Source organism: Triticum urartu, chromosome 4, assembly GCF_003073215.2.
Source record: "Triticum urartu cultivar G1812 chromosome 4, Tu2.1, whole genome shotgun sequence".
NCBI lineage: Eukaryota > Viridiplantae > Streptophyta > Magnoliopsida > Poales > Poaceae > Triticum > Triticum urartu.
The window spans coordinates 342,766,059-342,776,787 of record NC_053025.1 but is presented as its reverse complement, the minus strand read 5'-3'; the positions used below and the strand labels follow the sequence as shown (position 1 = coordinate 342,776,787).

The following is a 10,729-nucleotide window of genomic DNA, read 5'->3' as shown; positions in this document are numbered from 1 at the left end:
GCGTATTTGAGAACGAAGATACTTCGACTACAAACTACCGCAAACTACTCACAAGTTGTCTTAGTCAATGTCGGAGCTCGACTCGTCGTCCTCGTTCTTCACCTCGTCCGAACTGAGCTCGATCACTGTCGAGGGCCCAGCCTTGTCTCCCCCTCTTCTTCTTCCTCACCACATTCTTCACTGCATTATTCTGCAACGTTCAGAACTCATACTCTGCTTGCACGAGGTGTGGATTTTCTGCTGCAAACCTCGCATGGTAGTCTCATCCCGCTTTCGAATGTCGCACTAATCCATAAGACGATCCAAGTCTTCTTATGGGACCGATGAACTCCGCATGGGTCTGAGTTTAGAAGGATAGTGATATTACAGCCCACGAGGGGAGACGTTCTCGTCAACTACGAAGACATTCGTGGCGAGTTCATTAACCTCAAGATGATATGCCGGCTCAGTCTTTAGGAGGTGCTCATAGGTAGGGCGTGCGGGCATGCGTTCGTGAGACGAGTGTACGTGCGTGTGTATAAGGGTCTTGTGTTTCAAAAAAAAAGAAGGGTTTTTTGGTTAAGATGAAGAAGACGTGCGTGTGTATAACGGTGGCTTTTCTTCGGTTCTTCCCGTTCCCTCTCCTCTGCTTGTTCCGGAAATGGCGCACCACCTCCTCTCCACTCCTCCTCTCCACCACTACTTTACTTTGCGATCCCTCCACTCCGCCTTCTCCTTCCCCCCGTCGATCGGATCCAATCCACCGCGACATACGCACGGCCAATCCCACCCCATCCCACCCCACGGAGAATTCCCAGTTTGATGCGGCCACGCGACGGTGGTGAATGCAGCAGCAGCGGCGATGATGCTCGGCCTCGTGCAGCTGCTGGTGGGGTTCGTCGTCTCCTGGGAGGCCCTCGAGTTCGTCCTCCGCTACGGCCTCCTCCTCTCCACCCTCAAGCTCCTACTCCTTGCCGCCTTGGCCGCCACGGCCTCGTGTGTCGCCCTCCTGTATGCCCTTTGGCTCTTCTCTCTTGCACTTGCTCTTCACTTTTCTTGGGATTTTTCTCTTGTATAATGTCTAACAAACAAACAAACAAACGCAGCTTGTTTGCCAAGGCTCTGGCATGGGTGCTCCGTCGCATGGCGAAACTCTCCATCGGCTGCCGCTCCTATGGTTTCAATTATCTCAGGGGCATCACCATTAACTCTCCTAAAGTATGCATCTCCCTGCCCTGCCCTGCCCTGCCCTGCCCTGCTTCATCATTACTGTAGTAAGTAGTACAGTAGTATTTTATTACTTGCTCATCACAACCAGTGCCAATCCTTCTTTTTGCAGGGACCGCTCCAGTCCATCTCTGTCGGTGAAATTAGACTCGGCCTGCGCAAGCCACTCACCCAGCTGGGGCTCACCATACTAACTCAAGGCCCAGTCCTGCAACTGCGAATTTCTGAATTGCACATTGTGCTCAGGCAACCCGCCAAATCTGCAAACGAAAAGAAACCTGCCCCGCGCAAGCCAACCTCAGCCTCATCGCCCAAACCAAAAGAAAATTCCAAAGGCCAAGCAAAATGGAGGCTTATAACAAATGTTGCCAGCCTTTTATCACTTTCTCTAGTGGACCTCAGGCTCAAGGTACCTCCCTCCCTTCCTCCCTCTGTCAATTTTTTTTAGTGATATTACTTTTGACGGAAAACTTGTCATTTTCTTACTGTAGACTCCAAAAGCTGCTCTTGGCATCAAGGACTTTAAGATTGATTTATCTAAATCTGGAGCACTGCATCCAGTTCTTAATGTTCAAATACACCTGATACCTTTATTTCTACAAGCGTTAGAGATAGATGGCACGGAAAATGATTCTTCATCACCATTTAACAAATTGGATTGGTGGGTGAGTGGACAATACCCTTCAGCTATGGACACTACTGACTGCAGCTCTTTCTTGCTTGAGGATATAGCACTCTCGTGTGAGCTTCATCAGAGGTAACCCCTCAAGGGGATGCTTTGCAAACACTCTCGACACTGTATGGTCATTTTAGTAGGAAACTAGTCATTGATGGCTAGTATCTCAGGTGTTTTGATTGAGAAGTAGTAGCTGTTGGCGATTAACTGATTACTATTTTCATCACATGTCTCCGCACACAACTGATTGCTATTTGCTGTACCTTTTTAATGCTTCTTACTGCAACATAACCATAATGCACTCATGTGAACCATAGGAGTCACAAATATAATCTCGGAAACCACCTTCTGCGATTCAACTTTTGCCTGTAATACTCTGCGGTAGATAAGGCGGTTTTATCTATCCATAAGTTACTTCCTGCACCCCCAGAACTTATTGATAAGCCTAAAAGAAAATGTATTTTCAGTCTACTTTTGTTCAATGAAGTTCAGGATAATCAATTATCATAAGGCTAACAATCAGGGTCATATAACAATTGTTCTATGCCTATGTGAAGCTTAAATTGCCACCCTAGCTGTTTTGATCATATTCGGGGGACCCATTCGATTACAGAAACTGCATGTGTTGCATCATTCGTTGTTGTGAAAGAGCAAAAACTTAACTATTGTTTGTTAAGAGTGTATATGTGTGGTAGTGTTGTTAGGAATATGCAACTTGTATTCCCATGAGGCCATAGGCCGATATATATATACATGTACAGGTGTGGAACATATGCAAGAAACCCCTCATACAACGAGATAAATACAAAGGGGTACATGACTTATATTATAACTCTAACACCCCCCCTCAAACTCATGGTGGATGAACAACACTGAGTTTGGAGAGATAAAAGCCATGTTGTGCTCTAGTCTGAGCCTTTGTCAGGAAATCCGCCAACTGTAACTCGGAAGGCACATACTGAAGAGCAATAACCTGATCCTGCACAGCAGCGCGCACATAGAAAGCATCAACACCAATATGCTTGGTGAGCTCATGCTTCACAGGATCGCGTGCAATGCTGATAGCACCTGTACTGTCAGATAGAAGCAGAGTCGGTGTAGTGACAGAAACACCAAAATCCTGAAGTAACCACCGTAACCAAGTCACCTCTGCCGTCAAAAGAGCCATTGCTCGCAACTCAGCCTCGGCACTCGAACGGGAAACTGCAAGCTGTTTCTTCGTCTTCCAGGCAATGAGAGAACCACCAAGAAGAACACAGTAAGCAGAAAGTGAACGGCGATCGGAAGGATCACTAGCCCACGTAGCATCCGAATAGGCCTGGAGCTGTAAAGAACTGGAGCGAGGAAAGAATAGACGGTGAGAGATTGTGCCTCGAAGATATCGAAGAACACGAAGGAGATGACTATAGTGAACCGAGGTGGGGGCAGAGACAAACTGACTCAGAATATGAACCGGATAAGAGATGTCCGGACGAGTGACAGCTAGATAGACAAGACTGCCAACAAGATGACGATAACGCGTCGGATCAGGGAGAGGATCACCATCAGTAGCACAGAGGTGAACATTGAGCTCCATAGGAGTCTCAACAACGCGCTCGTCAGTAAGAGCAGCACGAGTAAGAAGATCCTGGATATACTTTTCCTGGGATATAAAAAAGCCATCAGAGGTAGAAGAGACTTCAATCCCAAGAAAGTAGCGAAGAGGTCCAAGATCAGACATAAGAAACTGCTCACTAAGACGGGCCTTTACAAAGGCAATATACTCGGAGTCATCCCCCGTGATGATCATGTCATCAACATAAAGAAGAAGAAGAGTCCGACCACGAGGAGAAAGGTGAATAAACAATGCGGGATCATGAGCACTTGCTAAAAAACCAGCAGCAGTGATCACAGAGGCAAAGCGCTCAAACCAGGCGCGGGGGGCTTGCTTAAGGCCATAGAGAGAGCGACGAAGACGACATACCATGCCATCAGGAACAGAATACCCAGGCGGTGGCTGCATGTACACCTCCTCACGCAGCTCACCATTAAGAAAGGCATTCTTAACATCAAGCTGAGATATAGACCAGTGGCGTGCAGAGGCAACGGCAAGAAGGGTACGAACAGTGGTCATATGAGCCACAGGAGCAAAAGTCTCGTCATAATCACGACCATGCTCCTGCTGAAAACCACGAGCCACAAGACGAGCTTTGTGACGCTCAAGAGAACCATCGGAGCGAGTCTTAACCTTGTAGACCCACTTACAAGTGATCGGACGGACTCCGGGAGGAAGAGAAACAAGATCCCAAGTACCAGTGCGTTCAAGAGCAGCAATCTCCTCTGCCATCGCAAACTGCCATTCAGGATGAACAACAGCCTGACGGTAAGAAGTCGGCTCAAGAACAGCAGCACCAGCGGTGGGAAATCCAAAGCGATCAACAGGCGGACGAGGACGAGAACGCAAGCCATAAGTAGGCTGAGAGGAAGATGACGACCCATCCACAGAGGCATCATTTGGTCGTGGACGACGAGTGTAATGCTGAGGAAGAGATGGAATAATAGAAGGAGGAATCGGCAAGGTAGAATCAGGGGGTGACGACGAAGAAGTCACCGGAGATGAAGGTGTAGAATCCGGTGACAAACTGGGAGAGGAAGTCACCGGAGATGAAGGTGGAGAACTGGGCGAGGAGACCGGGGAGGATGGTGGCTGCAAGTCAACGAGATGTGGAGAAGGAGAGGAAGTGGAACGGAGAGGTACAGTGTCAGCGGGGGTGATAGGTGAGTCAGGAAAAGTGAGGAAAGAGATATCCTGCACTGAAAAAGTCGAGGAAGATGGGCGTGGGTAGAAGGGACGAGACTCTTCAAAAGTCACATCTCGAGAGATACGCATCCGACGACCAATAGGATCCCAACAACGATAGCCCTTATGCTCTTCACTGTAGCCTAAGAAAACACACTCAACAGACTGAGCGGTCAGTTTGGTGCGTTCACGAGGGGCAAGAAGAACATAGCAAACACAACCAAACAAGCGAAGCATCGAATAATCGGGAGAACGATCAAAAAGTCGCTCGAAAGGAACACCACCCTGTAGAGCAGCGGAAGGCTGTATATTGATAAGATAGGTGGATGTGGAGATGGCCTCAGCCCAAAAATGAGGCGGGAGAGAGGCAGCAATCATCAATGCACGAGCCGTCTCAAGAAGATGTCGATGCTTTCGCTCAGCCACACCATTCTGAGCATGAGCACCAGGACAAGAGAATTGAGAGAGAGTCCCGTGCTCAGCAAGAACACCACGCAACATCTTAGAGATATACTCGCCAGCGGAGTCAGCACGAAAAACACGAATGGGTGAAGAGAACTGAGTATGAACCATGGCAGCAAAACGCTTATAAATAGTCAACACCTCAGAACGAGAAGTCATGAAATAAAGCCATGTGTAACGAGAGAAATCATCTATGAAAATAATATAGTATTTATGACCACCTTTCGAAGCGAAAGGGGCCGGACCCCATACATCAGAATGGACTAAATCGAAAGGACGCTTAGACACTGACTCACTATGTGAATATGGTAACTGAATCTGCTTGCCAAGACGACAACCCTGACACTCTAAAGAGACATCTCCTGAGACAGACCCCAGAAGGCCTCGACGAACTAAAGAAGACAACCGAGAACCACACAGACGACCAAGTCGATGATGCCACTGCTGGAAGGAACCAGTGACGGAGGCAACAGAAGCGGAAGAACTGGCGATGGTGGTGGCAGCAGAAGGAACATGAAGCCAGTCCAACTCCCAAAGACCCTGAGAATCACGGCGGCGAGGGCCAACCCTAACCAGAGTGTGCGTGTGACGGTCCTGGACAGAACAAGAGTCAACGTCGAGGAGGACGCGACAACCAGAATCCGTAAGTTGACCAGCAGAAAACAAATTCATGGTAAGTCGAGGAACATGAGCAACATCAGGAACAGAATAAGAAGGAGTAGTAAGATTGCCTCTACTAGCAACAGAAAGTGGAGTACCATCAGCAGTGAAGACATGAATAGGAGAATCCAGTGATCGAAGAGAGGACAAAGTGGAGGAATGAGAAGACATATGAAAAGAAGCTCCAGAGTCCAGAACCCATGGGGATGTACCTGACTGTGTAGAGGGTGATTGCGCAGTGCGGGAAGCATCAGTCACAGAACCGGCAGTACCCGTCGAGGAAGAACCTGAAGCCGCGAGCAGACGCTTAAGTCTCAGAATATCCTGCTCAGTCAAAGCAATGGCTGAAGCTGTCGAGGTAGACGACGAAGTCCCTGAAGATGATGATCGAGCCTTGCGCAGGTGTTTCTTCTTCGTGTAGCACTGAGACTCAAGATGACCATCATTGTTGCAATAGGCGCAGTGTGGACCGGGGCGACCTGAGCCTCCAGAAGGAGTGGGCAAGAGCGGCGGAGCACTCGAGCGAGAAGTGGTCGATGGAGCAGGTGGCGTAGGAGCACGAGTAGCAAGCACAGAGGGAACCTCCAGCAAACCAGCACCACGTAAGCGAGTCTCCTCTGCACGAATCTCAGAAAGCGCCTCCATGAGAGAAATACGACCACGAGCAAACAACTGAGCACGCCGGGGCTCAAACTCCTTACGGAGCCGAGACAAGAACTCATAGACGCGATGAAACTCCAAATTGGCCTGGACAGCCTGGCAACAGGGGCAGGTACGACACCCAGCACTACGGAGAGAATCAAGCTGATGCCAGATAGCAGAACTCTGTGCATAGAAGTCATCAACAGTAGAGTCACCCTGCTGAAGAGCATGCTCCTGACGGATCACAGAGAGGTATAGGGCATCACCAGAGGGCTGATAGCGCTCACGAAGACGGGTCCACATCTCAAAGACAGTAGAAAGACCCAGAAATTCAGAAGCAAACTGAGGCAGAACACTAGCAGTGAGAACAACTGCAGCACGAGCATCATCATCAAGCCACTGGGTGTAAGCAGACAGAGCACCATGATACAACTGAAGAGCCTCCTCATAAGCCAAAACCCTCTCATCATAAGCACGATCAGCAGCCTCATCAGCAACCTTAGCCGCATCCTTAGCGGCCTGATTAGCATCCGTAGGAAGAACCGATGGAGTTGGCGGAGTAGGGGCCACCGGAGGAACTGGACGTGGCGGACAGCAGACCTCGCCAGAAAGAACACCCCAAAGACGAATGCCACGCATGTGAATGCGCATGAAGCCAGTGAACTCAGTGTAGTTAGTACCATCAAAGATCACCGGACAGCGACGGACAGCAACAAAACCCGATGCAGCAGACATTTTTTTTTTGAGATCCGATGAGAACAACCAGATCGGGATCAGGCGCTGGCTATGGAGCAGCTTTCGAGTGGGAGAGCAGCGCTGCTGGGAGATCGAGGCCGGCGGATCAGGCGCTGGCTATGGAGCAGCTTCGAGTGGGAGAGAGAGGCGGGCGGGGGCGAGCGAGGCGAGGCGGCGGCAGAGCGGGGAGTCGTCGACGCGGGAGATCGCGGCCCGGGCGCGGTCGAGGAGGCGGGAGACGCGGGCTGGGTCGAGGGACGGGTCGGAGGGCGCCCACGGGATCGGGGTCAACGGGAGTGGCGGCGGGGCGTCAAAGTGACCGGGACGTCACCTCGGCGGCGGCCGCCACGCCGGCGGACGACGGTCCAGTCGGAGCGAGACTAGGCCCAGCACCCAGGGACGAAGACCCGCGCGGGATCCAGGGATCGGGACCGGACTGGAGTGGCAGGATATTGCAGCCGGGGATCTGCGGGACGGGGCCCTGTTTTGATCGAGAAGAACGAGCTTCGAGCAGCCTGGTTTGGTTGGTGATCGATCAGGTGGAGATCGATCGGATGGATCAATCGCACGAGTTGCGCGTGCTATAAAATTGACCTAGCTCTAATACCATGTTAGGAATATGCAACTTGTATTCCCATGAGGCCATAGGCCGATATATATATATACATGTACAGGTGTGGAACATATGCAAGAAACCCCTCATACAACGAGATAAATACAAAGGGGTACATGACTTATATTATAACTCTAACAAGTGTGATGTCAATACCAGATTGAGTTGGCTTGCTTTAGCTCATCTCCTGCACTCCTATATATTGGCCCATTCAGCCTGAATACATGTGATCCACTTGAGTATTTTGCAGTTGTAACATTATTTATAACACTCTTTAGGGATAAAAGAATTAGAGTCAAGAATTTGGATCTGATGTCTGGTCCAATTGTTGTGAACCTGGAAGAAAAACTATTCACCAAGAAGCCCTCTACTTCTACTGTTGCTGATCAGAAGGATGAATCTACTGTGGATAATAAATCAGCTGCCAAACCCGAGGGGAGCAAGCTTTTGTCATTGAATAAGAAGATCGATTTGATTCCTGAAAAGGTTGTATTTATTTCCAGCAGTACCACTGATATTTACCATTTTTTGTTATATATGGGCATTGTCTTTCTCCATATATAGTTCTATGTTTTCTAGCTTCTTCTTGTGACATTATTAAACAAGACCCGCATAGGCCACTTTTGTCCACCAAATGGATGAGACCATAATATTCTTAGTTATATTCACTTAGCTCCGCAACACACCAATATTTTTGTAGGCTAGATAATTCGAATTCCTGATGAATGCACAACCAGGCTAAGATGTGTTATTCTTTATGTTTTTCAGTTACCTAACTACTGTTCTCCACTTGTAATATTTTAGCATGGAAAAACAATGCTCTGCCTCTTAATACATTTAACTATGACTCTTTGATTGAAAACATGCTAGTACTCTAAGAAGTGTCCAAAACAAATATCATGAGCTGATATGATATAACATGTACTCCCTCTGTAAAGAAACATAAGAGCGTTTAGATGATCTAAATGCTCTTATATTTCTTTACGGAGGGAGTAACACATGTACTGTAGTTTATAACAATTGTATACTCCAGGTGCAATTTCAAATATTTATTGTTGACATCACCTCTGCATCTTCTACAGCTCTTTGTTTTGCCATTTGAAATTGTTACATGTTACATTTTTTTTAATGTAAGTTGGTTGCCGGGTTACCATTCACTAAAATGTAGTTGTTCTTTGGAAGGTTAGCTTCAATATGTCCAAGCTAGATCTGAAGTTTTTGCCAAAGGACCATGGCCTCTCGATCAACAACGAATTTGGTAGCATTTCTGTGAGACTTATGAAGTCACAGCCTCAGAATGACTTAGGGGTGGCTCCAACACACCTTTGGTTGGAAACTGACGTGACAGATATTCATGTATGTTTCCGTGTTCTCCTATGAGTGATCTAGTTTTTTCAACTTAGATTACATTATGATGATTATTTGTTTCTTCAGCTTCTGATGGATGGTTCTACGTCTGTATTAGAGGTTGTGAAAATTGCAACTGTTGTTTCAGCTAATATTCCCACTCAGGTCAGTTTAGTTTGCTTGCAGTGTAAATTTGTACTGCTGTTGGTTAATGATTTCTCAAGAAATTTCTGCCGGCTTCAACTCGATCTTTACTGTAAATTGCTGCATTTGTTGGAAAACACTTCACTTATGAACCAATAGATTTACAGTTCTTTCATAATTTTGGGTTGATTAGGTCTCTGTGCAAACAAAAGTAACATCTGTATTAACTATGGAATAAAACTATCATTACACTAGTTGTATTTTCCAGTGATGTGGTACAGCCATATCCACTTCTTTTGAAATCTCTGTCTGAGGTATTGCTTTGAGATCATTAATTAGAATACATAGGTGGATTTTTTTCGTGAATATGCAAAATTGTGTATCATTCCATTGATAGGTAGGAGAGAACAACAGTGTATAGGTTACAGGGGGTAACACCTCTCGACATACGCATGGCTAGACGTAGAGGGGAGTTACAGGAGCAGAACACGGGAATGCTCAGCCCAAAGGATCAAGGCGGCATGAAACTAGCTATATACTTCACTCCAGCAGTGGCCCAGGCGCGCGCGTCATCCTTGATGGCCTGAAGCAGCAGGTGGGTGGAGGGGGTGGCGTTGTCAAAGATGCAGGCGTTACGATGGCGCCAGATGGACCAGGCAGATAGCAGCACAAGGGAGGACAAACCCTTGCGCATAGCAGCAGGCGCAGTCGTGACGACAGCCGCCCACCAGTTGAGGAAGCAAGTCTGGGGGTCTTGGGGTGGGTGGATAGGGGCACGACACCAGGCAAAGATCTCATGCAAGATGATCTTGGAGAATGGGCAATGGATGAACAAGTGATCAATGGTCTCCAACTCCTGATCGCAAAGCACACATAGATCGTTGTGTGGCAGGCCATGGCGCGCGAGCCGGGCGGCCGTCCAGCAGCGGTCCAGGCCAGCCAGCCAAGCGAAGAACCGTATGCATAAAGGAGCCCACGTGCGCCAGGTGAGCCTCCAGTGTGGCGCGGTCGTCGAGCCGATGAACATGGCGTGGTAGCAAGACCTCGCAGATTAAATTCCGGAGTCCGTCCAGTGCCATCTAAGGGAATCAGGGTTGGGGGAGAGGGTGATCTGTTGCAAGGTACACAAGAGCTCGACATACTGCACCATGGCCACGGGTCCCATGGCACCCAGAATGTCCTGAATCCAAGACCTGTCGTGCAGCCCCTGGGCAACAGTTCTCGTCCTCATGCGGCGTTTGGGGACCAGAGCAAGCACAGCCGGAGCAAGGTCAGCGATGGATTGGCCCCTAATCCATCGGTCCGCCCAAAACAAGCAAGAGTTGCCGTCCCCGAGGGTCCACGCAGTGGACGCGTCGAAGATGGCCTGAACCTTGGCGTCGAACGAGAGTGAAGATGCTTCCATGGTCTAGAGCTGTCCGTGGCCTTGAGCGCCAACGTGCGTGAAGGGCGATGCCTGTGCGCT

At 48.6% G+C, this 10,729-nt stretch overlaps 1 protein-coding gene across 2 annotated transcripts; it reads left to right on the top strand.

Annotated features, from left to right (window-relative positions):
- Nucleotides 1-597: 597 nt before the first annotated feature.
- LOC125551632 (protein ABERRANT POLLEN TRANSMISSION 1-like) lies at nucleotides 598-9,438 on the top strand. Of its 2 annotated transcripts, none has more exons than XM_048714903.1 (7): nucleotides 598-990; nucleotides 1,086-1,197; nucleotides 1,319-1,615; nucleotides 1,698-1,963; nucleotides 8,052-8,259; nucleotides 8,956-9,129; nucleotides 9,208-9,438. In XM_048714903.1, the coding sequence occupies exons 1-7, from the start codon at nucleotides 842-844 to the stop codon at nucleotides 9,421-9,423; spliced, it is 1,422 nt and encodes a 473-aa protein (XP_048570860.1). In that variant the 5' UTR covers nucleotides 598-841; the 3' UTR covers nucleotides 9,424-9,438. The 2 variants fall into 2 exon arrangements, 1 of the variants encoding a protein (XP_048570860.1); XR_007302970.1 differs by having other exon boundaries at nucleotides 600-990; nucleotides 8,961-9,129; nucleotides 9,208-9,296.
- Nucleotides 9,439-10,729: the final 1,291 nt, after the last annotated feature.